The sequence below is a fragment of the Ranitomeya variabilis genome, chromosome 1 (genome assembly GCF_051348905.1).
Source record: "Ranitomeya variabilis isolate aRanVar5 chromosome 1, aRanVar5.hap1, whole genome shotgun sequence".
In the NCBI taxonomy this organism is placed as follows: domain Eukaryota; kingdom Metazoa; phylum Chordata; class Amphibia; order Anura; family Dendrobatidae; genus Ranitomeya; species Ranitomeya variabilis.
Window position 1 is genome coordinate 199632697 of NC_135232.1, and position 27821 is coordinate 199660517.

The following is a 27821-nucleotide window of genomic DNA, read 5'->3' on the forward strand; positions in this document are numbered from 1 at the left end:
TAGGATTGCTAGAGAGACAAATCAGAACCCTCATTGACTGCAAAAGACCTTCAGAAAAATTTTGCAGACTCTGGAGTTGTGGTATATTGTCCTACTATTTGGAGCCACATGAACAAATATGGCCTTCATGGAAGAGGCATCAGAAGAAAATGTCTCCTGCATCCTCACCATAAGACTGGGGTCACACTTAATGTATGAAAACTCGGTCCGAGTCTTCATGCCAAGAGTTGAATGAGCGTTCTCAGTATGGTCCTCCGTGTGTAATGCATTTGCAATGCAATTTTTTCTGCACCTATGTATCCATATGACATCTGTATGACATGCGTATGGCTTTACATTTCTCTGCTTTTCCCTCATGAATTCAATGGCTCAATGGGCTGAAATGAGGAAAATGTGTGAACATTTGTCGGAAGCTAGACGAATGGTCCGTGTGGTGTCCGAGTTTTTCTCACACCCATAGACTTGCATTGGCGAGTCTCGGGCGATATACGCGTACAATCGCAGCATGCTGTGATTTTACACGCATGTCGAATACATCTGAGAAAAAATACGCTGATGTGAGCTGCCCCATAGATTAACAGTGGTCCGAGTGCTATGTGATGTTTCATCTCATAGCACTAATCCGTATTCTACGGTAGTGTGACCCCGGCCTTATATTCCGCATCACAAGTCTGCAAAAGAACATCTAAACATCTAAACAAGTCTGATACATTTTGGAAAAAAGTCCTGTGGACTGAGGAGGTTAAAATAGAACTATTTGGACACAATGATCAAATGTATGTGTGCAGAAAAAAAGGGCACAAAATTTCAGGAAAAGAACATCTCGCCAACCATTAAGCACGGGGGTGGATCGATCATGCTTTGGGGTTGTGTTGCAGCCAATGGCAGGGGGAACATTTCACTGGTAGAGGGGAAAATGGATTCAATTAAACTTCAACAAATTATTGACCTCAGAATTGCAGTGTATGCAGGACGTATCAGGAATCTCACAGATCTGGAAAAATGTAAAAACTCTTGTCTTGCTACAAAACGTGCTTAAAAGCTGTGATACTTTCAAGAGGGGAAGCTACTAGGTACTAACCATAAAAAACCACAACAGGAGGAAAAAAAAGGAGGAAAAAACCTCCACTATTCTAGAAAAAACATCACAGAAAAACAGGCAAAGGTGCTTACCTGTCTAGGCCTCAAATCAAATGCACTCTCATGGTGCAGTGGGCCCCAAGTAAAGATGGCGACTACACAGGTGTGGTAATACCAAATGAGACAGCCAGCCTACAATCAGGGATTGGCCGCTGGGCACACCAGTGCAAATGAATAATCTGCAGCAATGTTCACACAGAGTATGCACAGCAAATGTAAAAACTCTTGTCTTGCTTCAAAACGTGCTTAAAAGCTGTGATACTTTCAAGAGGGGAAGCTACTAGGTACTAACCATGCAGGGTGCACAAACTGTTGCATCAGCGCATTTTCCTTTTTGTAATTTTAAAATTTTAAAACATGAACATTTTTTGGCTAAAAGACAAAGGAAACATGTCATCTTTAACTTTAGGCCTTTTAGAGATCATTTCATTTTCAACTTGCTTAACTGTTCACAATAAAAGGAATTTTGACCACTGGGGTGTCCAAACTTTTACATGCCACTATATGGAAACTCAGTTAAACAGGAATGACAAATACTATCTTGGTAACATATTACTTACCAGCCACATGTTTGTATGTAGAACTTTTATTGTCCTTGGTCAATGAGGAGTCCACAGGGATTAGGTCTTCCACTTGATAATTTTGTTCTGTGAACATATAGTCAGACACATAGGAAAACTTATCACAGACATAGTCTCTATTCCTAAATATAATGATAGTGAATAAACAAGTTGTTAAACTTTTTCCACTTCTGTTAAAAAAGAAAAAATGCTGTTTGAAATTCTCATTAGTTTACAGTAAGTGCCACTGACATATATTTTATATGGGAAACTATTTTTTCCATCACTTAGTGACTGCCTACGTTTTAGTCTACAATGTTCATTCCTTCATTCATTCATTCATGATATGCAATTTGCAGCCTGATCCAAATGTCATATCTATCTCTTGTGGGACTTTCTCTCCCTGAAATACATGATGTGCTGTATATGAGCTCTCTTTGTGTACCCAAGTTGCTGCTATCTGTACTTTGTCATGTATCAGCACAGCTCTATTGCTGAACTTATTTTCTGTCCTTTCAAAAAGAGTTTACAGCTGTTTCCTTATCATCAAAGGCAGGATTACAATGGCAAGTAACATCTCTTTACACAGCTGATAACACAGGATTTCCCCTATAATAAGCAATGTCATAATTCTCCCTATCCCCTCTCTCATCACAACAATAAGCATTGCACACGCTCATTAGATGCTTAAATACAAGCTATAAGGGTCCAAGTCTGTTCATTTCTGCTAATGTACACGTGACATTTCTGAAACAAGAGGAAGTTAGAATCTAAAAAAGCCCCAGTAACCAATGGGAAAATGAAAGATTGTGATTTTGGGAAAAAAAAAAACGTGAAAAAATATTTCCCTAATTATTGTGGGTGTTTATTTACAATCTTTCTTAACCCGTTAAGCACTGAGCCACTTTGTAGGTTAATTACCGGGCTTAATTTTTAAATCTGGCCACTGTCACTTTATTAGGTAATAACTCTGGAACACTTCAATGGATACCGCTGATACTGAGACTGTTTTTTCATGATATATTATACTTCATAATAGTGGTAACATTTCTTCTATAACTTGCATTTATTTGTGAAAAAATTGGCAATTTTGCAAAAAAAAATTGAAAATTTCACAATGTTTTTTTTCAAACTTTGAATTTTTATGCCCTTAAATCAGAGAGCTATGTCACACAAAATAATTCATAAATAACATTTTCCACATGTCATACCCGTAGTGTGTCCATTTTTTTGTGATCTTGGGCTGGGTGAAGGCTTATTTTTTGCATGTCGAGCTGACATTTCTAATGATACCATTTTGGTGCAGATACGATCTTTTGATCGCCCGTTATTGCATTTTAATGCAATGTTGTGGCACCATAAAAACGCCTTTCTGGCGTTTTGACTTTTACATTTACGCAAATATGTGTATGTTAGATTTTTTTTTTTATTATTTTTTTATTTTGAATGGGGCAAAAGGGGAGTGATTTGAACTTTTATATTTTTTTATATATTTTTCAAAACTTTTTTTTTACTTTTTGCATGCTTCAATAGTCTCCATGGGAGACTAGAAGATGCAGTACTTTGATTGGCTCTGCTACATACAGGCAATGTTCAGATCGCCTATATGTAGCAGAAATGCTCACTTGCTATGATCGCCGACCACCGGGCGGTGCTCACAGCAATCCGGCAATGACAACCATAGAGGTCTGCTGGAGACCTCTGGTTGTCATGCCAACCCATCGGTGACCCGCGATCATGTGATTTCCAGCACACTTGCTGGTAGCGCAAGTTAAATGCCGCTGTCAGAGATTGACAGCGGCATTTAACTAGTTAAAACAGCTGATATGTGAACTCGGCGCTGTAGCCCACATCAAAGGGAGGAAGTCCGACATCGGCGTACTATTACACCCGATGTCGGAAAGAGGTTAAAATTGGTTGGAAAAAAAGTGCAATCCCACAATTGTTTTTTTGTTTTTGTTTTTATTTACCTTATTCACTATAGGTTGAAACTGGCCTGGCAATATGATTCTCCAGGTCAGTACGAGTATGCAGATAGCAAACTTTTTTTTAAATTTAAGAAATGAAACAAAATTTGGAAATTTGTAATAAAAAAAAAAATAAAATTGTGTTTGTGTCGCCATTTCTGAAACTCGTAATGTTTTAAAATGTTGGGATCTGGGGCTGTGCGATGGCTTATTTTTTGTGCCCTGAGCTGACGTTTTCACTGACACCATTTTGGAGTAGATACAATGTTTGCCTTTTACTGCATTTTATTGCAATGCTGTGGTGCGAAAAAAAAGTAATTCTGGCATTACAATTTTTTTCTCATTACTCTGTTTACTCATCGGATTTATTTTATTCATATTTTGATACAACCGAATTTTACAAACGCAGCAATAGAAAATATTTGTATGTCATTGAAAATATTAAGATTTCTAAATTCTAAATACAGTTTTCTTCACTGTAGTGAAGAGCCATTCTCCTCCTTCCCTCCTCTTACACAGATTTCCAGTGAGGAGGCAAACAGCTGACAGTCTGAGCCTCTTGAACAGACTGTACAATGAACATAAGGAAGTAGGGAATTACCCATATTGTAAAATGACCCATCCTAGTTAACATGCAGGAGGCTCCTTGTAGGACAAAAAACCACAGCAGTGTCAAGGAGGATGTATTTTATACCTGAGAGGTATATATAGATTGAACAAATAGTTAAGACAAGAGAACTCTTTTCAGAGAGTTGGACAACAATAGGGCACCTGTGTTTACATATAAATAGCAAAGTGGAAGGGTTTTTGTCCCCAGGAAATGTATTTTGAATTAAAATTCAAATGACAAGGTGTTTTACTGCTAGGGAAATGCTACAATAGACAGCCAAGGCTTTCTGTCTCCGAAAGAAAATTATGAATATTGGAAATTGCATAAAGTCGATAGAGATGAGACATACATTTTCAGCTTCAGGGCAAAACATGCATATTTCTTCATAACTGTGACACCTGCCTATAAGCCTGAAATCAATAGTGGCCAGATAACTGACACCAGCCATGTCATGTTTGATCTCTGGTTAACTATAAAATCCCAATAACAAATATGGCGGGATCTCAAAGTTCTGCGATCATCTGGAGAGAAGTTATCGCTTAAGTTGAGAATTTCATAAACTCCTGAGGGGATGAACAACCCTCAACCCGATCCACATGAGGTCTTCACGGCAGGTGTGTGGGTGTAACTCAGGTACTGATAAAAGGTCAAGCCGAATTATGATCTTTGTTCCTGAAGAGAGATACACTTCTGCGTATGCATGGTTCCTATCCGGAGGACATTCTTGGAACTAAGAGCTCTCCTTCGCTAGGCCAAATTATATCTGTGATCGGTGTAGTGTGTTTCTTTTGTTTTATCAGTTTTATTTTATGAAACTGTATATGCTCTATTGTTTTTTAAAATCTTTTGTATCTTTTTTATAAACACTGGCTATCATTTTGGATTAAAGGGAGTCTGTCACCCCCAAAATCGTATATGAGCTGCGGCCACCGGCATCAGGGGCTTATCTAAAGCATTCTGTAATGCTGTAGATAAGCCCCCGATGTAACATGAAAGATGAGAAATAAAGGTTATATTATAATCGCCCAGGGGCGGTCCCGCTGCGGTCCGGGTCCGATGGGCGTAGAGGTCCGGTTTAGCGCCTCCTATCTTCATACAATTACGTCCTCTTCTTGTCTTCCATGTTTTTGTATAGGAGGTGTATATACCATAAGCTCACTGCTAGTTTCCTGATATCGAGCCTAGAAGTACAAACAGTCTGCAGCCTCCTCCGTTGATCATTGGTCAATCGAGTAATTGCCCGGATGATAAAACACTGATTTTATTGAATCAGCAACCTATATCCTAGTATATAACACATTACTGTAATTGTGCTCCCGCACCTACATAATGCTGCTCTCAGATTACATAACAAAGATCCGGTGACAGATTCCCTTAAAGAGAGAAGAAAATGATGACCGGTCTCCTTTGTACTGCTGCCATTACACCTTGTAGGACTACATAAAAGTAGTAAGGCAAACAGGGTGACTCCCTTGGGTAATATAGTATTCACTTTTAATCATTAAATACTTTTAATTAGATTGCAAATAGGGGGCCTAAAACCTGTATGTAACATGGACATCTCCATTTTTGTTTCTAGCAACTCCATACATAAGGCAGTGGTAGTGCTCCACTGATCTGTATTACATTCACATGAAGATTAATAACACAATGTCCACACAGTGCCCTTGACAATTTCTCCCAAATGAATGATAAAGTTAATTTAATGGTTGAAGCGTCCTTGTGTGATGGTTTTCCTACCACTGGGCTATATTCTCTATTATGATACCACTATTTATTCCATATTATGATCCTTTTGGGGTATTGTTTTTATCAAATTCCTGTGTAACACACTGATGTATTAGCTTCGTTACATTTTTCTAGAGTCCTGATTATAAGCGAATAGTGTCAATTACATAATACATGTATAATTTTTGCATTACTGTTGTTTTTTTGTCCTTGATGGGTTTTTTAACCCTTTAAAGACACAAATTTCATCTCTGCGTTTTCACTTTTTTTCCTCCCTTTTTGCAAAGAGCCATAACTTTTTATTTTAAATAAAATCTATCCATACAGCCATATTTGGACTTGCTTTTTGGGGGGGACAGCTTGTAGCTTTGATTACTGTGATACAAAACATATATAGGTTTTTGTATTGTTTTAGTGGTGTGGTAGAGCAGCTCACTCGGCTGTACACGGAGGTAGTCATGGGTACACTGCGGCTTTAAGAAGTTCCTTTGGTTTACTGTAGGCAGCATAAACCAAGGTGTGGTAAAGAAAATACAGACCTCTGGGTAAAACAGGAAAACAAAACAAAATTGTGGCAGCGCAAACACAGTCCTTCTGTGAACAGGGTTACTCCAGCTCACCGCTGGCAGAAAACACACTGTTCAGGTTTTCAAGTTCAAGCAACACTTTCCTGGAGTCCTCCCTCTCCAAGCAAACACTGAAAGCTTTGATCTTCAGTCATTTAAGCCCAGACCTTGCGGCTCCTCCATCATGTGACTGATCACATGATCTTGACATCACACAGGTCATGTCAGGACTCTGCATGTGGAGATATGGTGGACCCCTCCCACCCGCTCTATGCAGATCGACTAAAACCCGCCCATAACATAACTCTAATTTCATCCTCTCAACACATAGTGTGCTGGAGGAAACTACTCTGGTTTTACATCACTGACACAATCATGTGCAGTGACACGTATCTTCCCCTCTATCACTTCACTAGGGGTTTTGGCACCTTCACTGGCTAAGCAATGGACTCTCGACAGGGCATCTGCATTTCCACGCAACCTCCTTGGCCTGTGCTCCAAATGGAAAGTGAAGTCCTGAGTCCTGGAGCGCCAGAAACAACCTAGGTACTCGGGAATTCTTCCCCTTCGTTTCCCTCATCCATCTCAGAGGTGCATCTTCAGATACTAGCCTAAACTTTCTGCCTAACAGGTAATATCTCAGGATGTCAATTGCCCACTTGATGGCCAAGCACTCTTTCTCCATGATGGCATAGTTCTTCTCACAGGAGGAGAGTTTATTATTCAGATATAGGACTGGGTGTTCATCGCCATCTATTTCCTGGGACAGCACAGCTCCTAAACCGACTTCGGAGGCATCCGTTTGGAGCACAAACTCCTTCATGAAGTCTAGTGTGACCAAGACTGGCTGTCGGCACAGGACGAGCTTCAACTCCTAGATTGCCATCTCCGCTTTGGAGGACCATTTGACCATCGTCGACTTTGTGCTCTTGAGAAGATCAGTCAGGGGGTGGCAATCATGCCGAAATTTGGGATAAATCGCCAATAGTATTCTACAATTCCCTGAAATGCCCTAACCTGCATCTTGGATAACAGCTGCGGACAATTTTGGATTGCCTCCACTTTGTCTACTTGCAGCTTTATCTCAAACCTTCCGATGAGCCCAAGTATTTTGCTTCTTCTTTCCCGAGAGCGCACTTCTTTGGGTTTATAGTAAACCCTGCCTCAGTGAATCCAGTACCGTCTGGACCTTCTTCAGGTAACTCCCCCACTATGGGCTGAAGATCATAATGTCATCCAAGTAAGCGGCGGCGTAATTCTTGTGAGGGGCTAGAATCCGATCCATAGCCCTCTGGAAGGTAGCTCTGGTTCCTTGTAGACCAATCGGCATTCTGTTATACTGGATACATTCATCAGATGTAGAAAAGGACGTTTTTTCTTTGGCACTTGGCGACAGGAGAATCTGCCAGTACCCTTTCGTTAGGTCCAGGCTGCTGATGTATCTGGCTGACCCTAGCCTCTCAATGAGCTCATCAACCCGAGGGAATTGGATATGCATCAAACGTGGACACCTCATTCAGCTCTCTGTAATTGTTGCAAAATCGCCACTCTCCATCGGGCTTTGACACAAGAACAATAGGGCTGGACCAACCGCTCTTTGACTCCTCGATGACGCCTAGGCTCAACATTCTCCTCACTTCCTCAGAGATCACCTCTCAGCGGACTTCGGGAATCCGATACGGCCTCTGATTTACCCTCACATGTGGTTTAGTCAGGACCTCGTGCTTCACAACCTGCGTTCAACTCGATTGCTCCATAAACAGGTCCCGGTTACGCTGAAGCAGCTCACAGCACTGTTGTTTCTGGGCCAGTGACAGTGCCTCTGCCACTGTGACATCCTCAACCGTAGCTTCAGGACTGGCTCCAAGGCATACAGCCTCACTCGGGATTCCCGGACTCGTCACGGTTTGAGCAGGTTGATGTGGTATACTTGGTACGGCTTTCGTCTCCCTGGTTGGTGAAACTTCTAGTTGATGTCACTCAACTTCTTGACCACCTCATATGGCCCTTGTCACTTGGCCAGGAATTGACTTTCAATGGTGAGAATCAACACCAACATCCGGTCTCCAGAGCTAAACTGTCTCAGGTCTTGTGGCTCAGTTGTAGACCCTTTCCTGGGCTTCTTGTGCTTGAAGGAGGCTCTCCTTCACAATCGGCATCACCCTTACAATCCGGTCCTGCATTTGGGCCACATGCTCAATAACGCTCCATTAATAATAATAATAATAATAATAATTTTATTTATATAGCGCCAACATATTCCGCAGCGCTTTACAACTTATAGAGGGGACTTATACAGACAACAGACATTACAGCATAACAGAAATCACAGTTCAAAACAGATACCAGGAGGAATGAGGGCCCTGCTGCTCGCAAGCTTACAATCTATGAGGAAAAGGGGAGACACAAGAGGTGGATGGTAACAATTGCTTTAGTTATTTGGACCAGCCATAGTGTAAGGCTCGGGTGTTCATGTAAAGCTGCATGAACCAGTTAACTGCCTAAGTATGTAACAGTACAGACACAGAGGCTATTAACTGCATAAAGTGTATGAGAACATGATGGAGGAACGTGATTATGTTGTTGTTTTTTATTAATAGGCCACACAGGGATAATTAGGTTAATGCGTTGAGGCGGTAGGCCAATCTGAACAAATGAGTTTTTAGTGCACGCTTAAAACTGTGGGGATTGGGGATTAATTGTATTAACCTAGGTAGTGCATTCCAAAGAATCGGCGCCGCACGTGTAAAGTCTTGGAGACGGGAGTGGGAGGTTCTGATTATTGAGGATGCTAACCTGAGGTCATTAGCAGAGCGGAGGGCACGGGTAGGTTGGTAGACTGAGACCAGAGAGGAGATGTAGGGTGGTGCTGAGCCATGGAGTGCTTTGTGGATGAGGGTAGTAGTTTTGTACTGGATTCTGGATTGGATGGGTAGCCAGTGTAATGACTGGCACAAGGTAGAGGCATCGGTGTAACGGTTGGCGAGGAATATGATCCTGGCAGCAGCATTCAGGACAGATTGGAGCGGGGAGAGTCTGGTAAAAGGTAGGCCAATTAGTAGAGAGTTACAATAGTCCAGATGAGAATGAATAAGTGAGACAGTAAGAGTTTTTGCAGAGTCGAAAGTAAGAAAAGGGCGAATTCTGGAAATGTTTTTGAGATGCAGATAAGAAGAGCGAGCCAGTGATCGGATGTGGGGGGTGAATGAAAGCTCGGAATCAAGGATGACTCCAAGGCAGCGGGCATGTTGCTTTGGAGTAATGGTGGAACCGCACACAGAGATGACAATGTCGGGCAAAGGTAGGTTTGTAGAGGGAGAGAACACGAGGAGTTCAGTTTTTGACAGGTTCAGTTTCAGATAGAGGGAGGACATGATGTTAGAGACAGCGGTAAGACAATCACTGGTGTTTTCTAAAAAGGTCGGCGTGATAACAGGAGAAGAGGTATATAATTGGGTGTCGTCAGCATAGAGATGGTACTGGAAACCAAATCTACTGATTGTTTGTCCAATAGGGGCAGTATACAAAGAGAAGAGGAGGGGGCCTAGGACTGATCCTTGAGGAACCCCAACAGTAAGGGGAAGGTGAGAGGAGGAGGAACCAGCAAAACAAACAGTGAAGGATCGGCCAGAGAGATAGGAGGAGAACCAAGAGAGAACGGTGTCCTTGAGGCCGATGGAGCGGAGCATAGTGAGGAGGAGCTGATGATCCACAGTGTTGAATGCTGCGGAGAGATCCAAGAGAATTAGCATGGAATAGTGACCATTAGATTTAGCTGTTAGTAGGTCAGTAGAGACTTTAGTAAGGGCAGTTTCAGTAGAGTGTAAAGAGCGGAAACCAGATTGAAGAGGGTCGAGAAGAGAATTATCTGAGAGATAGCGGGTAAGACGGGAGTGGACCAGGCATTCCATTGGGGTGTAACTTCTGCCTCCCAAGTCTCCTTTGCAAAATCTAGAAGTCCACAGGGGTGTGGACCATACAACAGCTCAAACTGTGAGAATCCAGTAGAGGACTGAGGAAATTCCCTGATTGAGAACAACAGGTATGGCAGTAGGCAATCCCAGTCTCGGCCATCTCTCTCCATGACCTTCTTAAGCATTGAACTCAACGTGTTGTTGAATATCTCCACCAGGCGGTCCGTTTGCGGATGGTACACTGACGTGCGGAGTTGTGTAATCTGGAGAGCCTTACACAACTCCCTCATTATTTCAGATATAAATGGTGTGCCTTGGTACATCAGGATGTCTTTCGGCAGGCCAGTCCGAGAAAAAATATGGAATAACTCTCGGGCTATGCTCCTGGCTCAGGAGTTTCTAAGGGGTAGCGCCTCTGGGTACTGTGTTGCATGGTACATCACCACTACAATGTATTGGTACCTCCTGGTGGACTTAACCAGGGGCCCTATAAGATCCGTGGCAATCCTGTCAAATGGGACCTCTATAATGGGCAATGGCACTGGGGGCTTCAGAAATGGGAAAAGGGAGCTGTAAGCTGACAAGTAGGGCAGGACCGGCAGTAGTTAACAATCTCCCTGTGACACCCAGGCCAGTGGAACCTCCTAATGACCCACTCTAGTGTTTTGTCTACTCCCCGATGTCCACCAAAGACATGGGAATAGGCCAGGTCTAATACCCTATGCCTATAGGGACCTGGTACTAACAACTGCACTACCACTTCTTCTCTTAGCTTAGTGTGGAAACCTGGTGTCAGCCTCCGGCACTTGGGCAACGCATTTATCAAGGTCACATTTTCCAACGCCCCTTTTAGGTTCAGTACCCTGAAATTCGGTGTCTGCAAATTGAGATTCTGGTTTTGGCTTTTATCCTAACTCATGTGACAAGGCTCGTGAAAGAGTCAACACTGACTTTTAGGATTGCTACTTCCTATAGGTGACACTCGAGTTCTAGTCCTCTTCCTCTCTGAAGAGACACTTTGCATACTTCCCAGAGGAGCATTGCGGCTTAAGTTTCCTCATCTTGGCATGCTTGACATGTCACTTTCAGCAAGGAGAAACGTTACCCCTTGGATAATATACAGTACAGACCAAAAGTTTGGACACACCTTCTCATTTAAAGATTTTTCTGTATTTTCGTGACTATGAAAATTGTAAATTCACATTGAAGGCATCAAAAGTATGAATTAACACATGTGGAATTATATACTTAACAAAAAAAGTGTGAAACAACTGAAAATATGTCTTATATTCTAGGTTCTTCAAAGTAGCCACCTTTTGCTTTGCTGACTGCTTTGCACACTTTTGGCATTATCTTGATGAGCTTCAAGAGGTAGTCACCGGGAAGGGTCTTCACTTCACAGGTGTGCCCTGTCAGGTTTAATAAGTGGGATTTCTTGCCTTATAAATGGGGTTGGGACCATCAGTTGTGTTGAGCAGAAGTCTGGTGGATACACAGCTGATAGTCCTACTGAATAGACTGTTAGAATTTGTATTATGGCAAGAAAAAAGCAGCTAAGTAAAGAAAAACGAGTGGCCATTATTACTTAAAGAAATTAAGGTCAGTCAGTCCGAAAAATTGGGAAAACTTTGAAAGAGTCCCCAAGTGCAGTTGCAAAAACCATCAAGCGCTACAAAGAAACTGGCTCACATGAGGACCTCTCCAAGAAAAGGAAGGCCAAGAGTCACCTCTGCTTCTGAGGATAAGTTTATCCAAGTCACCAGCCTCAGAAATCGCAGGTTAACAGCAGCTCAGATTACAGACCAGGTCAATGCCACACAGAGTTCTAGCAGCAGACACATCTCTACAACAACTGTTAAGAGGAGACTTTGTGCAGCAGGCCTTCATGGTAAAATAGCTGCTAGGAAACCACTGCTAAGGACAGGCAACAAGCAGAGAGACTTGTTTGGGCTAAAGAGCAAAAGTAAAGGACATTAGACCAGTGGAAATCTGTGCTTTGGTCTGATGAGTCCAAATTTTAGATCTTTGGTTCCAACCACCATGTCTTTGTGCAACGCAGAAAGGGTGAACGGATCGACTCTACATGCCTGATTCCCATCATGAAGCATGGAGGAGGAGGTGTGATGGTGTGGGGGTGCTTTGCTGGTGACACTGTTGGGGATTTATTCAAAATTAAAGGCATACTTAACCAGCATGACTACCACAGCATCTTGCAGCGGCATGCTATTCCATGCGGTTTGCGTTTAGTTGGACCATCATTTATTTTTCAACAGGACAATGACCCCAAACACACCTCCAGGCTGTGTTCGGGGCTATTTGACCAAGAAGGAGAGTGATGGGGTGCTACGCCAGATGACGTGGCCTCCACAGTCACCAGACCAGAACCCAATCGAGATGGTTTGGGGTGAGCTGGACAGCAAGAGTGAAGGCAAAAGGGCCAACACGTGCTAAGCATCTCTGGGAACTCCTTCAAGATTGTTGGAAGACCATTTCCGGTGACTACCTCTTGAAGCTCATCAAGAGAATGCCAAGAGTGTGCAAAGCAGTCATCAAAGCAAAAGGTGGCTACTTTGAAGAACCTAGAATATAAGACATATTTTCAGTTGTTTCACACTTTTTTGTTAAGTATATAATTCCACATGTGTTAATTCATAGTTTTGATGCCTTCAGTGTGAATTTACAATTTTCATAGTCATGAAAATACAGAAAAATCTTTAAATGAGAAGGTGTGTCCAAACTTTTGGTCTGTACTGTATGTGAGAAATAATTAAATGCATAAAACATACAAAAACAGCAAATTAACAATTACAGATGCATCAATACATAAGTTCTAATATATGAGCATGGTATCATTTCTAAAATTCATACTCTGGGCTGTTTCGTGTTCAGTTTAATTATCCAAAATGCCTCTCTCAACAGAAGCCTTTTACAAGGCTTTGCGATTGGATATTTTTTAATCCTTTTTTTGCACTATGTAGCATGATCAGGACAGAACAGAACGGGGAAGCTTCTGAGCATGCGTGTCCTTCACCCAAGGTGGTTAGCAGGGAGCACCTCTACAGATGAGAATGTGATGACAAAATGACACCTTCTATCACACTGACACTATATCATCTATCCCACTATTTCTAATGACACTATACTAATTGACGTATATAGTAAGTTCACTTCTTTTCACAGTTTTGAACAATATTATCAATAAGACAAGTCCTTTGAAATCAATGTTTGTTTCTTTAAACACCAGCATAAAAACAGTACTATTCCATGACTTACTTAAACTGTCCGCATACTTTGCTTGACCCAAGTCTGTTCCACCATTTAATGCTTTATTACTAGGTGATGGCGTTTCTCCAACATCCTTCTTCCAGGCCACAGTGTTTGATAAGTCCCACAAGTCAGATGCTTGATAGACTGTGTTCTTACACCATGCATCTTTTCTGGCATTAAGGTCAATAATCTTAAGTTCTTCAGATCTGTTCATCAAGCCTGCATCCAATGCGTCTGTCGGACAGTCTGTTGTTCCTGTGCCAGAAGCACTCATCACAAGGTTTATCTTTTCACATCCAATTTGATCCACATCTGTAGAATTCTTCTCATACAAATATGTATTCCGCTCCCTGACATCCGGATAATTGTTGGTTGATGGTGAAGTTTCAGTCCTGCTCATGTTTTCGCTTACCGCAATGTTCCCAGTATGAAGAAGTGGCTGATGCTCCTCACCACCTCTTGATGACAAGTGGCTTACAACAGAACTTCTCTCCACACTTGGTAGACTTGATATTGGAGTATGATTTGCTTGGCTTAGTCTTGAAATCTGACCACCTAAAGACTCCACACTATTTTTCCTCTCTTGGCTTCTGTCTGAACCTTGGTCTTCAGCATTTTTGGTGAGGGCTGCTTGCAAGTCATCCTCCAACTCCTCTTTGAACTGTTGAAGGATGTCTTCTCTCCTGGCTGTGTTCAAATGGTCTTCAGGGTTGTCATCAGATGATGGAAGCATTAGTGATACACTTTCAGTGTAATCTACCATAGTTTTCCCACTGTCGTTCTGTGCATTTTCATGAGCCTCTGAACTCACTATTGGCTCGACCATTCGTTGTTTAAATTTTACAGCAAAGTCCTCTGTGCACACACTGTCCGCAGAGTTGGAATCACTCTGGTATTCGTCCCCCACTGTCTGTCCAGAGCCCAGGAGCTGGGACAGCCTCCATTTGTACTCCTCTTTCTTACTGTCTGTGTGTCTCCTGTGTTCTCTAGCATCAGAGGTAACGTCATCTTTAGCTTTATAAGAATTCACATCATGCAGCTGCTGTTTATCTGCATAAAAGACGGAGAGGGTATAAGATAACATATAGTTATTGGTGTTATAGCTCCTCCGTGTACTATCCAATGGTCTTATGAGTCAAAGCATTACTAAATGAGGCACATGAAAATGCACAAAGAAAATTCTATTTGTAGCACATAGAGATTTTATTGAACGGCTAAATCAATAATCCCACACTGCAATCACATAAGAAATAATAGGCGAGGTAGCACGGATTAAAGGGGTTGCACCAATGCTACTCAGATGCTGCTGCGGTGGCTTCACAGCTACACTGCGTATAACCACTGAAGCCAATCACTGAGCTCAGTGGCTCTGTCTATGTAGATGGCTCCTCAGATGCTGCTACATTGGCTTCACAGCTACACTGCATATAACCACTGCAGCCAATCACTGAACTCAGTAGCGCTGTCTATGTAGATGGCTCCTCAGATGCTGCTGCGGTGGCTTCACAGCTACACTGTGTAACAACCCTGCTGGCATCACTGCATGGCCTCCCATCCCCCACCTGCATTACACTCAAACTCAGTTACTTCTCTGGGCCTTGTTGTGACTTCTCTCTGCTGCCAGCTCCATGCTGTGTGCCTCATGTCTGCTGCTTGCTCTGTGCATTCTCTGTCTGTGTGCATAGGGGGGCGGCGCCGGCAACTTCTGTGTCTTATTGAGACTGTGTGCACCTTGCTAAGGTGTCCCCGGCCAATCACCATGAGGCTTCCTGTATTTAAGACATCCCCACCCATTGGTGGGGGCCTGTGCAACTTACTCCCTCAGTCAGTTCTTAGCTGCTGAGGTGCCAGGCCCTGTCTCTGTTACTCTTATGTCCGCCACCCAGGGAGGCGTTGTACCCTGGAATGTGTCCTGTGTTTGCCATCCAGTGGGGCCTCGTAACCGGGCCTATGTCCGCCACCCAGAGGGGCGTCGTACCCTGGCTTGTGTCCATGTCTCTGTGCCTTGTCCTGTTCCTGACTTTGTCTTAGCCTAGTCCTGTTCCTGTGTCTGTTTATATCCCTGCCTTGGTTTCCTTTCCCTGCTGTGCGTACTCTGTGTCTTGCTTTGCTCTGATTTTGGCTCTGCTTTCTGCGACCTTGCTTTGCTCCTTGCTCTGCATTCTGTGACCTTGCTCTGCTCTCTGTGGTTTTTCTCTGGGCTCTGCACTCTGTGTCTTGCTCTGCACTCAGCTCTGCACTGTGTCTTGCTCTGCACTCTTTGTTCTGCTCTCAGCTCTGCACTCTGTGGCTTTGCTCTCAGCTCTGCTCTCTGTGGCTTTGCTCTCAGCTCTGCACTCTGTGGCTTTGCTCTGCGGCTCCGTTCAGCTCTCGCTCTGAGGCTCCACTCCTTGCGGTTCTACCTGGCTCCGCTCCTTGCGATTCTACGTCTCTTGCTCTTGGCTCCGCCTCCTGCTCTTGGCTCCGCCTCCTGCGTTTCTGCACGTGGCTCCGCCTCCTGTTTCTGCACTTGGCTCCGCCTCCTTGGCTCCTCCTCCTGGCCCCGCCTCGTGCGTCTTTGTTCTTGGCTCTAGCTCCTGTGCTTTTGCACTGCACCCGCTCTTGCGGTCTTTCTCTTCCTATTCATAAGTCCTCCTGTCTGAACAGGTTCTTGCCTGTTTTACATACCTGCCTGCAGACCGGTCCCTACGGTTTCTTCCAGTGTACCAGCCTTGTCCGCCAGTCTTGCTAGAGCCAACCGTGTCTGCCGGCCAGTGTCTCTGTTGTACCCGTCTGCCTGCCTGTGTCCCAGCCGTGCCCGCCTGTCTGCCAGAGTGCCAGCCTTACCCGCTTGCCTGTCTATGTTCCGTTCCCCGGTGGGATCAGCAGCCACAGCCAGACTCCACCCTGGAGTGGTACCTGGTAGCTACCTACTGCACAAGTCTGACCTCACCATCAGAGGCTCCAGCGAACCCCTAGGAAGCTACTTAGTTACACCCCTTCCAGGGTAGTCTGGTCTTTGGTCCAGTGGGGCCGCACGCCCGCACCAACCAGTCTGGAAGCAAGCGTGACACACTGCATATAACCACTGCAGCCAATCATTGAACTCAGCGGCTCTGTCTATGTAGATGGCAAGAGACACTGAAAGCAATGATTGGCTGCAGTGCTCCCGTGTGCTGTAGTTGTGATATCACTGATGCAGCATGTAAACAATAAATGGAGCAGCAGCAGAGAGGCAACATCGTTACTGTTAATGTTAGATTTTTAACTACCGCGTGCTGATAGGGTGAAAAAACTTACAGTTGGAAAATCCCTAAGTGCGAAACCTCTTGTATAGACATCACTACTGAGTGATTATTTGCTGATGGAATAGGATAGTACTTTTCTGCACGCGGTATAAATATCCTAATAGTCTATCTAAGCTACATTCCTAAAAGCATACTTAAAGGGGAAGTTCATCTTTAAGAATACACCCCTAGTAGAATGGCAGATGAAGAGTAGGTTGTGTTTCCACATGAGCACATACAAAAGCTTGTGGGTTTTTCAAAGACTTAAAGGGAATCTATCAGCAGGTTTTTATTATGTAATCTGAGAGCAGGACGAGGTAGGGGCTGAGACCCTGATGTGTCATTTATCAGGCTGTGTGCTGTTGTTTCAATACATTAAATGTTTTATGAGTAGGAGATTATTATTGCAAGACTAGGTGCCCCGTGCATGCTGGTCCAACCCTGCCCCCAGCACTGATGAGCAGCTTACTGTCAATATACAATGTATAGAGAAAGCTGCTAATTGGGGGGAGGAAAGGGAATTGCTGCACCCAGTGACACTGAAATCAGGGTCCCTGACTCTACATTATGCTGCTCTCAGATGAGGTAGTAAAAGCTTGGTGACAGATTTACTTTACAATGATTAATGCCGGAAAGATACAAAAAAAACCATTCCTCCCAGATCCAATGCCAATGCATCAGTTGTATAAGACCTCCATAAATCAAAGTGATGAGTGACGCTACTGAACGGCTGGTGTGATACCGCATGTCATCAGGTCAGGGAAATAAAGTGGCGGGGGAAGGGATAACAAGGACCGTGGACTGTTTTCCTCTCTTACAACATTTGTTTCGCTGCAGCTGCATTTTTTTACAATGTCCTTAAGGGTTTTTCTCACTAAATACATTTTTCCGCACAACAGGCAAAAAAGTTATAGTTACTAGAAGTTTGAAAATTGGAAAAACCCACAGATCTTGGGAAGTCCTGTATGTTAATGGGACTGTAGTGAACATGTGCGACCACTGCTCCATTCACTTCTATGGAGCTGGAGGAGCTTCTGTTACCCACCTTAGAATGAATGGTGGCTGTGTATGTGTGTGGGCTCCAGTGATCAGACATATGCCGCTTATTCTGCAAATAGGTAATATTTAGTGGACAAAAAACTTTCAGTGTACAAAAGACAATGAGAAATACTAACTTCTGCAAGTATTTACTTTTCTTGTTTTTACAATTTTTGCTGCAGAGGGGTAGGAGCCATAAGACCGGCTGCACATTCTGTCATTATATGTCATAAACTCTAATTAAAAAGTTTGTTAAGACAAGCAGTGATATTAATACAGACAGTGAGTAAGATGAGAACCACCTAACCGTTAATAAACAGTTAAAGCACCACTCCGGCAGTTTCTTTGGAGTGGTCCCTTAAGTGGCTGGTGGAAATGCACTGCGCAAAGACTGTTGATCTTTTATTTATTAAAGAGGCTATCCGGGACTTAATAACAGCAGTCCTATTCATAGAACGACTCATAGGTCATCAATATAAGAAGGTTGGGGGTACGACACCCAGCACCCCATCGATCAGATAAAAACTGAGGCTGAGCGCGACCAAAGGACAAGTCACTTAAAATGTTATAGAAGGCCACTAGATGGCAGACAAGAGGCAACATTAGTCTATGACAGGCTGCATAGCATCCCATAATAAGGTGGATTGTACATTTACATAATGGTAATTATTTCTCTTCCGCTGTGATTTATTCCTAAAGATAATTTACATACTGGATCATCTCAGATTTCACTTAATACAATTTCTAATCAAATTACACTATAAGCTCCATGTAATTAAGTCTAGGTAACTGTCTGATTTCTGGAAAAAAATAGAAGCCTCAAGTGTTATAGGATAAGAAAAGAAATAAAACCCCTACTCTTCTAGCCCCGGCCGTCCCACCACCGATGCTCTGATACCCCCTGTTTATAATCTACCATCATGTTACCGCTGTAGCCAATCAGTGGCCCCAGCGATCACGTGCCATCCTTACTGGTCATATCTGCAGTACGGCAAGCGACCACTGAGGCCAATGATTGGCTACAGCGGTAACATGATGGCAACTTACTGTACCAACAAAGACCGTCAGGGACCACAAGAGCTTTAGGGCCAAGAACAGAAAAAATCTGTTAATTTTTTATACATTTGTGGCTTTTTCTATTTTTCCCAGTAATTGTAGAACCAAATAATATTATCATTAAACTGTGAATTTCTGCAATTTGCCCATAAGAAGTCACTAGTTATTTTGCTATGTCCATAGTGTGACAGTGCAGGTGCTACGTGACATTTCATGAGAAGTGGCAGATAACAAGGCATTTCTATGACTTGGGTTAGGATCAAAACCTGGACTAAAGGCGGATTATTGGTGCTACGGGAGGGAAGGACGGCTCTCATGTGACACCTCTCTGTCTGGAGCTGGGGCCGGCTGTGGAGGCTCCTTTAAGAAGGCCAAGTATACTCCCAACATGGCTCCCAACCACAGGAACAGGCTCTGTATAAGAGTCACCAGAGCCATGAAAAATCATATGGACACAATGTTACGTCTGATGTGGCAGCTGGTAGCCGTACAGCTGTGAAGCGATGGAGGGGCTGCGGCCTTCTGTTAGTGGCTACTGGACTCTTGTCCTGCGATGGATATGAAGAGTTCTATACAGATGGATATGGCATAGATTTACAGGAGGATTTCACACTGACGCATTTTACATCGTTTGTCGTGTCTAACAGTGAGACATCTGTAGGAAATCCTCCCTAGTATGTGTGAACCGGAGCTAAGTTACACAAGATCATCCTTTCCCACTTGCTGACATTTTGACAATAGTACAGACTTGTAACATTCCTACGCTGTAGCTTGTCCATAACGACAGCGCTCTCTTTTCTCCCAACTATTGATCCTGAGCAAGTACGTTTTAATGTGCAATACTATCAGCATGTCAGCACGCCTCCAGAACACCACCTCCAGACCACCTCCTCCAGACCACCGCCTCCAGACCACCTCCTCCAGACCACCGCCTCCAGACCACTGCTTCCAGATCACCGCCTCCAGTCCACCGCCTCCAGATTACCGCCTCCAGACAACCAACTGCAGACCACCTCCTCCAGACCACCGCCTCCAGACCACCTCCTCCAGACCACCGCCTCCAGACCACTGCTTCCAGATCACCGCCTCCAGACCACTGCTTCCAGATCACCGCCTCCAGTCCACCGCCTCCAGATTACCGCCTCCAGATTACCGCCTCCAGACAACCAACTGCAGACCACCTCCTCCAGACCACCTCCTCCAGACCACCGCCTCCAGATCACCTCCTCCTGACCACCGCCTCCAGACCACTGCCTCCAGACGACCACCTCCAGACAACCAACTGCAGACCACTGCCTCCAGACCACCTCCTCCAGATTACCGCCTCCAGACAACCAACTGCAGACCACCTGCTCCAGACCACCGCCTCCAGATTACCGCCTCCAGATTACCGCCTCCAGATTACCGCCTCCAGACAACCAACTACAGACCACCGCCTCCAGATCACCTCCTCCTGACCACCTCCTCCAGACCACTGCCTGAAGACCACTGCCTCCTGACAACCGCCTCCAGACCACCGCCTCCAGACCACCGTCACCAGACAACCAACTGCAGACCACTGCCTCCAGACCACCACTATTGTACTTTCTCTTCAATCAAGCTTTATAGCTCCATATTTCCTACTAGATTCTAACGCATCGGGTATTCTAGAATATGTATGTATGTACGTCGCGCTGTGAGTGGGGGTTAAATTCCACGCCAATATCGCTGATTGGTCGCGGTTGGCCGGGCACGACTAATCACCGAAGCGGTGTTTAAATCCCACGGCAATATCGCTGATTGGTCGCAGCCAGCCGCATAGCATATATCACAGCTATGTAGTATATAGCACAGCCACGTAGTATATAGCACAGACACGTAGTATATAACACAGCCCACGCAGTATATAGCACAGCCACGTAGTATATTGCACAGCCACATAGTATATAGCACAGCCCACATAGTATATAGCACAGGCCACGTAGTATATAGCACAGGCCACGTAGTATATAGCACAGGCCACGTAGTATATAGCACAGGCCACGTAGTATATAGCACAGGCCACGTAGTATATAGCACAGGCCACGTAGTATATAGCACAGCCCACGTAGTATACAGCAGTGTGGGCACCATATCCCTGTGAAAAAAATAATTAAAATAAAAAATAGTTATATACTCACCTTCCGTCGTCCACCGAAGCTGTCCCGCTCCTAACGATGCGGCCGGCAGCTTCCGTTCCCAGCGATGCATTGCAAAATTACATAGATGACGTAGCGGTCTCGAAAGACTGCTAAGTCATCTGGGTAATTTTGCAATGCATCTCTGGGAACGGAAGCTGCTGAGCGCATCGGGAGGAGTGGGAAAGTTGCGGAGGCGATGGAAGGTGGAATAGCATAATTTTTTATTTTTAACATTATACTGTATATTTTTACTATTGATGCCGCATAGGCAGCATCAATAGTAAAAAGTTGGTCCGGGATGGGGCGACACACTGGAACTGACTGGAAGGGAGTAGGGAGGGGGCACTGACTGGACGGAAGTGGGGAGGGGCCAATTCGCGGCCGGACAAATCCTGCGTCACTGATTGGTCGCAGCCTGCTGGCTACGACCAATCAGTGACGCAGGATTTCCGTTACAGACAGAAAGACAAACAGACGGACGTACCCCTTAGACAATTATATAGACTAGATGGTGGCCCGATTCTAACGTATCGGGTATTCTAGAATATGTAGGTAGTATATAGCACAGGCTATGTACTATATTGCACAGTGACGCAGTATATAACACAACCTACGTAGTATATAACAGAGCTACGTAGTATATAACAGAGCTACGTAGTATGTAACACAGCGTATGTAGTATATAGCAGAGCTACGTAGTATATAGCAGAGCCACGTAGTATATAACATAGCCACGTAGTGTATTGCACAGCTACGTAGTGTATTGCACAGGCACGTAGTATATTGGTCAGCCACGTAGTATATAGCAGAGCCACGTAGTATATAACATAGCCACGTAGTGTATTGTAGAGCCACGTAGTATATTGCACAGCCACGTAGTATATAACACAGTCACGTAGTGTACTGCACAGCTATGTAGTATATTGGTCAGCGAAGCAGTATATAGCAGAGCCACATAGTATATAACATAGCCACGTAGTATATTGTAGAGGCACGTAGTATATTGCATAGCTACGTAGTATATTGCACAGCCACGTAGTATATAACAGAGCCACTTAGTACATTGCACAGTCGACGTAGTATATAACACAGAGAACGTAGTATATTGCACAGCCACGTAGTATATTGGACAGTGACGTTGTATATTGCACAGTCACGTTGTATATTGCCCAGCTACATAGTATATAGCACAGAGATGTAGTATATAACAGAGCCCACGCAGTATGTAACACAGCCCACGTAGTATATAGCAATGTGGGCACTATATGTGTGGTTAAAAAAGACTTAAAATAAAAAATAAACATATACTCACCTTCCGAAGGCCCCTTGAAGTCCTGGAGCCTGTGTACGGTGCACGTGGCAGCTTCCGGTCCCAGGGTTGGTATGAGCGCAGGACCTGTGATGACGTCGCGGTCACATGACCGTGACGTCATGGCAGGTCCTTCTCGCATAGCATCCTTGGCACCGGAACCTGCCGCTTGCACTCCCGAGGACAGTGCGCGACGTCGGAAGGTGAGAATAACCTTTTTTTTATATATATTATTTGTAACATTAGATTTTTTTTTACTATTGATGCTGCATACGCAGCATCAATAGTAAAAAGTTGGTCACACAGGGTTAATAGCTGCGTTAACGGAGTGCGTTAAACCACGGCATAACGCAGTCCGTTAATGCTGCCATTAACCCTGTGTGAGGGCTGACTGGAGGGGATTATGGAGCGGGCACTGACTGCGGGGAGGAAGGAGCGGCCATTTTGCCGCCGGACTGTACCCGTCGCTGATTGGTCGTGGCTCTTGTGCCGCGACCAATCAGCGACTTGGGATTTCCGTGACAGACAGAAAGACGGAAGTGACCCTTAGACAATTATATAGTAGATGTGATCATCCCGTGACTATCACAGATTCTTAACCCCTTAGTGACGGAGCCAAATTTTCTAAATCTGACCAGTGTCACTTTATGTGGTAATAACTATGCAACGCTTCAACAAATCCCAGTGATTTTGAGATCGTTTTTTCATGACACATTATACTTTATGATAATGGTAAATTTAGGTAAATATGTTTTGTGTTTATTTATAAAAAATTGCAAATTTTGTAAACTTTTTCTCAAATTTTTGATATTTCTTAAATTTGAATGTTTATCCCTTTAATCCAGATGGTCATACCACAGCAAACCATTAATAAATAACATTTCCCACATGTTGGCTTTACATCAGCACCATTTGTAAAATGTGATTTTATTTTGTTAGCATTTTAGGAGGTTTAAAAATGTAGCAGCAGTTTTTCATTTTTTCAAGGAAATTTACTACATTTATTATTTTAGGGACTTATCCATGTTTGAAGTGACTTTAGGGGTCTCATATATTGGGAAACCCCCAAACGTGATACCATTTTAAAAACAGTACCCCCTGACATATTGAAAACTGCAGTCAGGTAGTATATTAACCCTTCAGGTGCTTTACAGGAATTAATGCAAAGTGGTATGACAGAAATGAAAATGTGCTTTTTACCACCTAAATGTCTCTTAAGGTACCTTCACACGAAGCGACGCTGCAGCGATAGCGACACCGATGCCGATCGCTGCAGCGTCGCTGTTTGGTCGCTGGAGAGCTGTCACACAGACCGCTCTCCAGCGACCAACGATGCCGAGGTCCCCGGGTAACCAAGGTAAACATCGGGTTGCTAAGCGCAGGGCCGCGCTTAGTAAACCGATGTTTACCCTGGTTACCAGCGTAAAATGTAAAAAAACAAACAGTACATACTTACATGCGTCCCCCGGCGTCCGCTTCCTGCACTGTGTGAGCGCCGGCAGTAGCAGGGCACAGCGGTGACGTCACCGCTGTGCTGTGCTTTCACTTTCACTTTGCGGCGCTCAGTCAGTGCAGGAAGCGGACACCGGGGGACGCATGTAAGTATGTACTGTTTGGTTTTTTTACATTTTACGCTGGTAACCAGGGTAAACATCGGGTTACTAAGCGCGGCCCTGCGCTTAGTAACCCGATGTTTACCCTGGTTACCAGTGTAAAATATCGCTGGTATCGTTGCTTTTGCTGTCAAACACAACGATACACGGCGATCGGACGACCAAATAAAGTTCTGAACTTTATTCAGCGACCAGCGATATCTCAGCAGGATCCTGATCGCTGCTGCGTGTCAAACTAAACGATATCGCTATCCAGGACGCTGCAACGTCACGGATCGCTAGCGATATCGTTACAAAGTCGTTTCGTGTGAAGGTACCTTTAGTTCTGAACAGATTACTATAGCAGTCAGACTCTGAGGCCGCTATTTGTTCATGAATTGCCATCGCAAACATCAGGACCATACAATCATGATCTGAGGGCACCAATTTGGATAAAGAGGAAGCCCCTACACTCTGTTAAGACGCCCCCTGAGGAAGCGACGAGATTTGCACGCGAAACGCGCGTTGGGGTTTGCGACCCAGGACCTACACAGGACGCCTGCACACATATGGGTAAATTTATCTAACCACGTTTGTTTGTCATATTATTAATGACTGCTTCATGATGTGTGGGGAATTTTTTGGATAACGCTCTTAGAAGCATACTACTTGGTCTAACCACCGCTTGCCACTGATAGCAGGCCCCATGTGTGTGATAGTACTTACCGACATGCACATGATTGGGAAGTAGTGTTCATTGCATTCACCTGTGTCCTGTTCTTTCCTGGACCGCTGTTTTGATGTACTTAGGATATAGTTGCTAGTTGTCTCAAATTAACTATTTATTACTTCATGGTATATATTTTTTATGTATGTGATTTTTTGAAATAAAATTTAACCATTTGTGAACCCATATTGGCTAGTTTTGACTCTCGGTTCTCCTTAATATTAGCATATATAATGATGTAGTCACTATTGACAGCAGCATCTAAGGGGTTAAACAGATTTGGATGGTGCAATCACTGACCGTGGTTGATGCAGCAAGTTGTCAGCTATAGTGGACAGCCGACAGCTGCTGGATTGTCACCTGTATGGGGATGCTATTCTCTTATATGTCAGGTCAGTTAAAAGACGTATTGGCTAAGCCCTATGTACCCCTTGTCTTCTAAGCTCATAATCACTAGTTTATAGCCTTAGGCTAGGGTCACATGAATGTACATTCTCTCATCCAAGAAAATCAGTCCCATTATGCTAATCACAAGCTGATCATAGTGTATTCTGATTTTCTCGGATGAGGGGAAGATGGAAAACAAAATTCTCCAGTTTTTCCATTCTGTCAGTCTGTGAAAATCAGATTGAACTCAGATGTCATCCGAGTGCAGTCCGATGTTTCCACGGACTCACTGACTTGCATGGCCGAGTGCGATCCAATTTTTAGCTGCAAATCAGGCACGCTGCAACTCTTTTCCTCAAACAGACTCAGCCGGAGGAAAAATTGCACATGTGAACAGCCCCATAGAATTACATTGTTTTGTCAGATCTCACTCAGCCCAAAAATATGGTCATCTATACACTGTGTTCCAAATTATTATGCAAATAATATTTCCTCATATTTTCTCTAAATTACCTATCTGAATTGCAGTCATTGTTATTTTCCAGTCATCTACTATTCTAGTATAATTGCAATGTTTTGGAACAAACTGCCTATGAAAACAGTATCTTTTTAAAAGAAATAAACATGCAAAATGCATGTTCCAAATTATTATGCACAGCAGAGTTTTCAACCTTTTTTTTTTTATTTTGAACACAAAAATGGTCAATTGTGAAGTTATAAGCATTATCAGCCTATTACAAAATGAAATCAAACAGTTTTCAAGTGAAAACTTTATTCTAGGTGATGTTACATTTGCACACAGGACCCCTTGTTAGAAAGAAGCTTCTGAACTCTCTCGTCCAATGAATTTGTCAGTTTTTGGATGGTTTCTGCTTCAATTGTTTCGCATGTGGACAGAATACCCTCCCAGAGCTGTTGCTTAGATGTGAACTGCCTCCCGCCATCATAGACACTCCTTTTGATGATGCTCCAGAGGTTCTCAATGGGGTTGAGGTCAGGAGAAGATGGTGGCCACACCCTAAGTTTGTCCTCTTTTATGCCCATAGCAGCCAGAGATGCAGATGTGTTTTTTTGCAGCATGAGACGGTGCATTATCATGCATGAAAATGATCTTGCTGCGGAAAACATGGTTCTTCCTCTTGAACCATGGCAGGAAGTGTTGTTTTAGAAACTCCACATAGATTATGGAGTTCATCTTTACCCCTTCAGGGATCATAAAGGGGCCGACAATCCCTCTCCCCATGATTCCAGCCCAAAACATTACTCCACCGCCTCCTTGTTGGTGCCTTAGCCGTGTTTTCATGGGGTGTCCATCAACCAGCCATCCTCCACTCCATCCATCTGGACCATCGAGCGTTGCACGGCACTCATCGGTGAACAAAACTGTTTGGAAGTCAGTCTTCATGTATCGTTTGGCCCACTGGAGCCATTTCTACTTGTTGCAGTGGATAGAGGTGGTCGACAGGATGGCTTACGCACAGCTGCAAACCTCTGAAGGACCCTGCATCTTGTTGTTCTGGGGACGTTGGAGGCACCAGCAGCTTCAAAAACTTGTCTGCTCTATGACAAGGCATTTTTGCAGCTGCTCTTTTAACCTTACGCAATTGCCTGTTGGAAAGGGCCCTCAATTTTTCCTTATCAGCACGCACACGTGTGTGCTGGGAATCAGCTACATACTTCTTGATTGTGCGATGATCACGATGAAGTGTCTTGGCAATGTTGATTGTAGTCATGCCTTGACCTAAATACTCCACAATTTGTTGCTTCTCAGCAGCCGACACATCCTTTTTCTTTCCCATTTTGGCATAGAATGTAGGCTGCTTAATAATGTGGAACAGCCTTCTTAAGTAGTCTTGCCTTTATTTGGACACACCTGCCAAACTAATTTGCACAGGTATCTGCAATTGCTTTCAGTGATATAAAGAGCCCTGACACACATCACCATCAATGAGTTTAAATGACAAACAAAAAAATTCCAACCTTATCACTCCTAAACTCTATGTGCATAATAATTTGGAACACAGTGTACGAGGCCTTATGTGTCCTGATTCAGACCCCCTCCCACATCACTACTTTATTCAGACTAATCATGATTTCAATAAAAAAATGACACGTTTTACTGAATCTGTTCCCACAAACCTATATATCAGTCTGCTCAGCTTCTCCTGCACATGTTCAATTTGACAGGTTCCCTTTACACTGAAATTTAATAGGGCAGCACAGTCCCATAAAATGTGATATATACCACGCTTTTCTCTTTTTGGTGGGCTGGACGTACATAGCTCTTACCTGTTGCACATGTGTCGTTAGTGTTGTCACCATTTCTCAGAGAACTCTTGAAATTGGGTTGTGACTGAAAAGCAAACAAACAGGAATGTGTTTCCCTCTGGGGAATGATCAGAAAATCACAAAGTACAGATGATGTCATTACACAAGCGAACCGCAGCCAGGATGTCTTGCTGCAGCCCCATTTGTACCAGTTATCTGTTTTGAGCAGATGAGCTTTGTAAGCCAGAACCAGGAGTGGGCGAAAAA

General features: G+C 43.8%; 1 protein-coding gene across 3 annotated transcripts in view; it reads right to left on the minus strand.

Moving 5' to 3' along the window:
• The window catches only part of LOC143808731 (uncharacterized), a 135991-nt gene that overhangs the window by 90652 nt on the left and 17518 nt on the right, over positions 1–27821 (minus strand). For 2 of the 3 annotated variants that reach the window (XM_077291677.1, XM_077291686.1), the window contains exons 4-6: positions 27576–27639; positions 13759–14802; positions 1701–1787 (exon numbers count right to left, since the gene is read on the minus strand). In XM_077291677.1, the coding sequence (XP_077147792.1) occupies positions 1701–1787; positions 13759–14802; positions 27576–27639 (1195 nt within the window). The remainder of the gene's footprint in view (positions 1–1700; positions 1788–13758; positions 14803–27575; positions 27640–27821) is intronic. The other variant, XM_077291694.1, reaches the window with a different exon arrangement.